This window comes from Cyprinodon variegatus, unplaced genomic scaffold, assembly GCF_000732505.1.
Source record: "Cyprinodon variegatus isolate N-32 unplaced genomic scaffold, C_variegatus-1.0 Scaffold9, whole genome shotgun sequence".
In the NCBI taxonomy this organism is placed as follows: domain Eukaryota; kingdom Metazoa; phylum Chordata; class Actinopteri; order Cyprinodontiformes; family Cyprinodontidae; genus Cyprinodon; species Cyprinodon variegatus.
Window position 1 is genome coordinate 239,291 of NW_015150462.1, and position 1,547 is coordinate 240,837.

Consider the following 1,547-nt stretch of genomic DNA (forward strand, 5'->3'; position numbering starts at 1 on the left):
TAAAAGATTTTCAAAACCATTGATCATTCTTTTCCTTGTCAGAATCTTTCACCACTTTGTGATTGTTTGTCACATAAAACCAAATTTTTTGTGTTTTTAAAGTCACGGAATATAGAAGTGGAGTAAAAACATTGATGCACTAAATTAATTTCTGTTTCCAAGTTCTCCCCACATCCTGTTGTGACTCATTTCATCTTTTACATTGGCGCCCCCTTCCTAAAGAGGTCACACACCCGCTCTGTGGCCCCCCTACTGCAACAAAGAGAGAAATTTAGCAGGAGGCACTCTGTCAACGTGCCTCCTCTCCCACTGGACCCAGAGGAGCGAGCTCCACCTCCGAACCGGGCTGCGAAGCGCGTCACTATGGATTTCTCTCTGCTCAGTGGGCCTCTGTCTGACCCGCTGCTAGACAGAGACAGTGAAAATCAGAAAGCAGCTGCACACCAAGCAATGGATGGAAGTCATGAGGAAAACGTACCAATACAAGTACTCAGTTTGACGTTTGCTGGCTCTCCACCATCAGCTCTGGCCTGTAGCTCTACAGAGTCTTGATGGTCTCTTATAATTAAGTATCTGCAGCGTTTTGCACTTCTTTGGTGTGGTTTGGGCAGATATCTGCACAGTGTGTGTTTCCCACTCCAAGCTGCTTCAGGTGATGTTGCAGCAGCCTCTTTTATCCTCTCGTCTGTTTGTTTTTTGAGTGATCTCTACAGATATTATTCTCTCTACATCTTTCTCATCAAATACCAACATTTGTTTTCTGTCCTTTGTTTTCTTTGCCGTGTGAATCAGAGCCAGTGTGTGTCAGCGGTGGGAAGCGGCGTGCTGCGCTGTGACAAACTGGACCGAGATGAGATCGGGAAGCTGCTCATGTGCTTCCTGCACATCCTCAAGAGCATGTCAGAGGGTAGGACCGTAGTCACTGCCTTATTTGTTTTTAAGCATTTAAAAACCACAAACAACAGTGTATTTAATGGGATTTTATACGATAAACCGACTTGAGTAAATAACTTTATACAGTAAAGAAAAAAATTTATAGCCTAAAAAAACTCCAGTTCTGCCTGTTAACATGCGGCTAAAACCAGATACTGACAAATACTGTATAAAAAGATACTTATTTTCTCAGTATATGAAATAAAACAGACCAAAACTTCATGTTTAACGTCAGTAAGAATAGCCAAAACTATTTTTTCACTTCATATCCTATTGAAGGTACGGAGCCCCTAAAGGGACATGGAGGAAAAACTAAGCTTTTGCGAGATCCCACAATACTTTTGCAAGATCTCACAAAAATGTTTTGCCATGTCAGTGAACCGGAAGTAAAACAGACACACAACAGTGGAGGTGCAAAGTGTACTGCTATGGGAGGATAATACGCCCATGTGTCAGCCACAACCATTGAGGATGATTTGGAGAGGTTCTTAATTTCTATAAACTTTTGCGAGATCACACAAAAAATAAACTTTTGCGAGATCCCGCAAAACTTTTGCGAGATCATGCAAAAAATAAACTTTTGCGAGATCACGCAAAACTTTTGCGAGATCATG

The 1,547-nt window shown here is 41.9% G+C and overlaps 1 protein-coding gene across 1 annotated transcript in view; it reads left to right on the plus strand.

Annotated features, from left to right (window-relative positions):
- LOC107087324 (dedicator of cytokinesis protein 9-like) overlaps positions 1-1,547 on the plus strand; it is a 63,289-nt gene that overhangs the window by 37,392 nt on the left and 24,350 nt on the right. Inside the window, 1 exon segment of the mRNA XM_015378848.1 lies at positions 793-907. Coding sequence (XP_015234334.1) covers positions 793-907 — 115 coding nt within the window.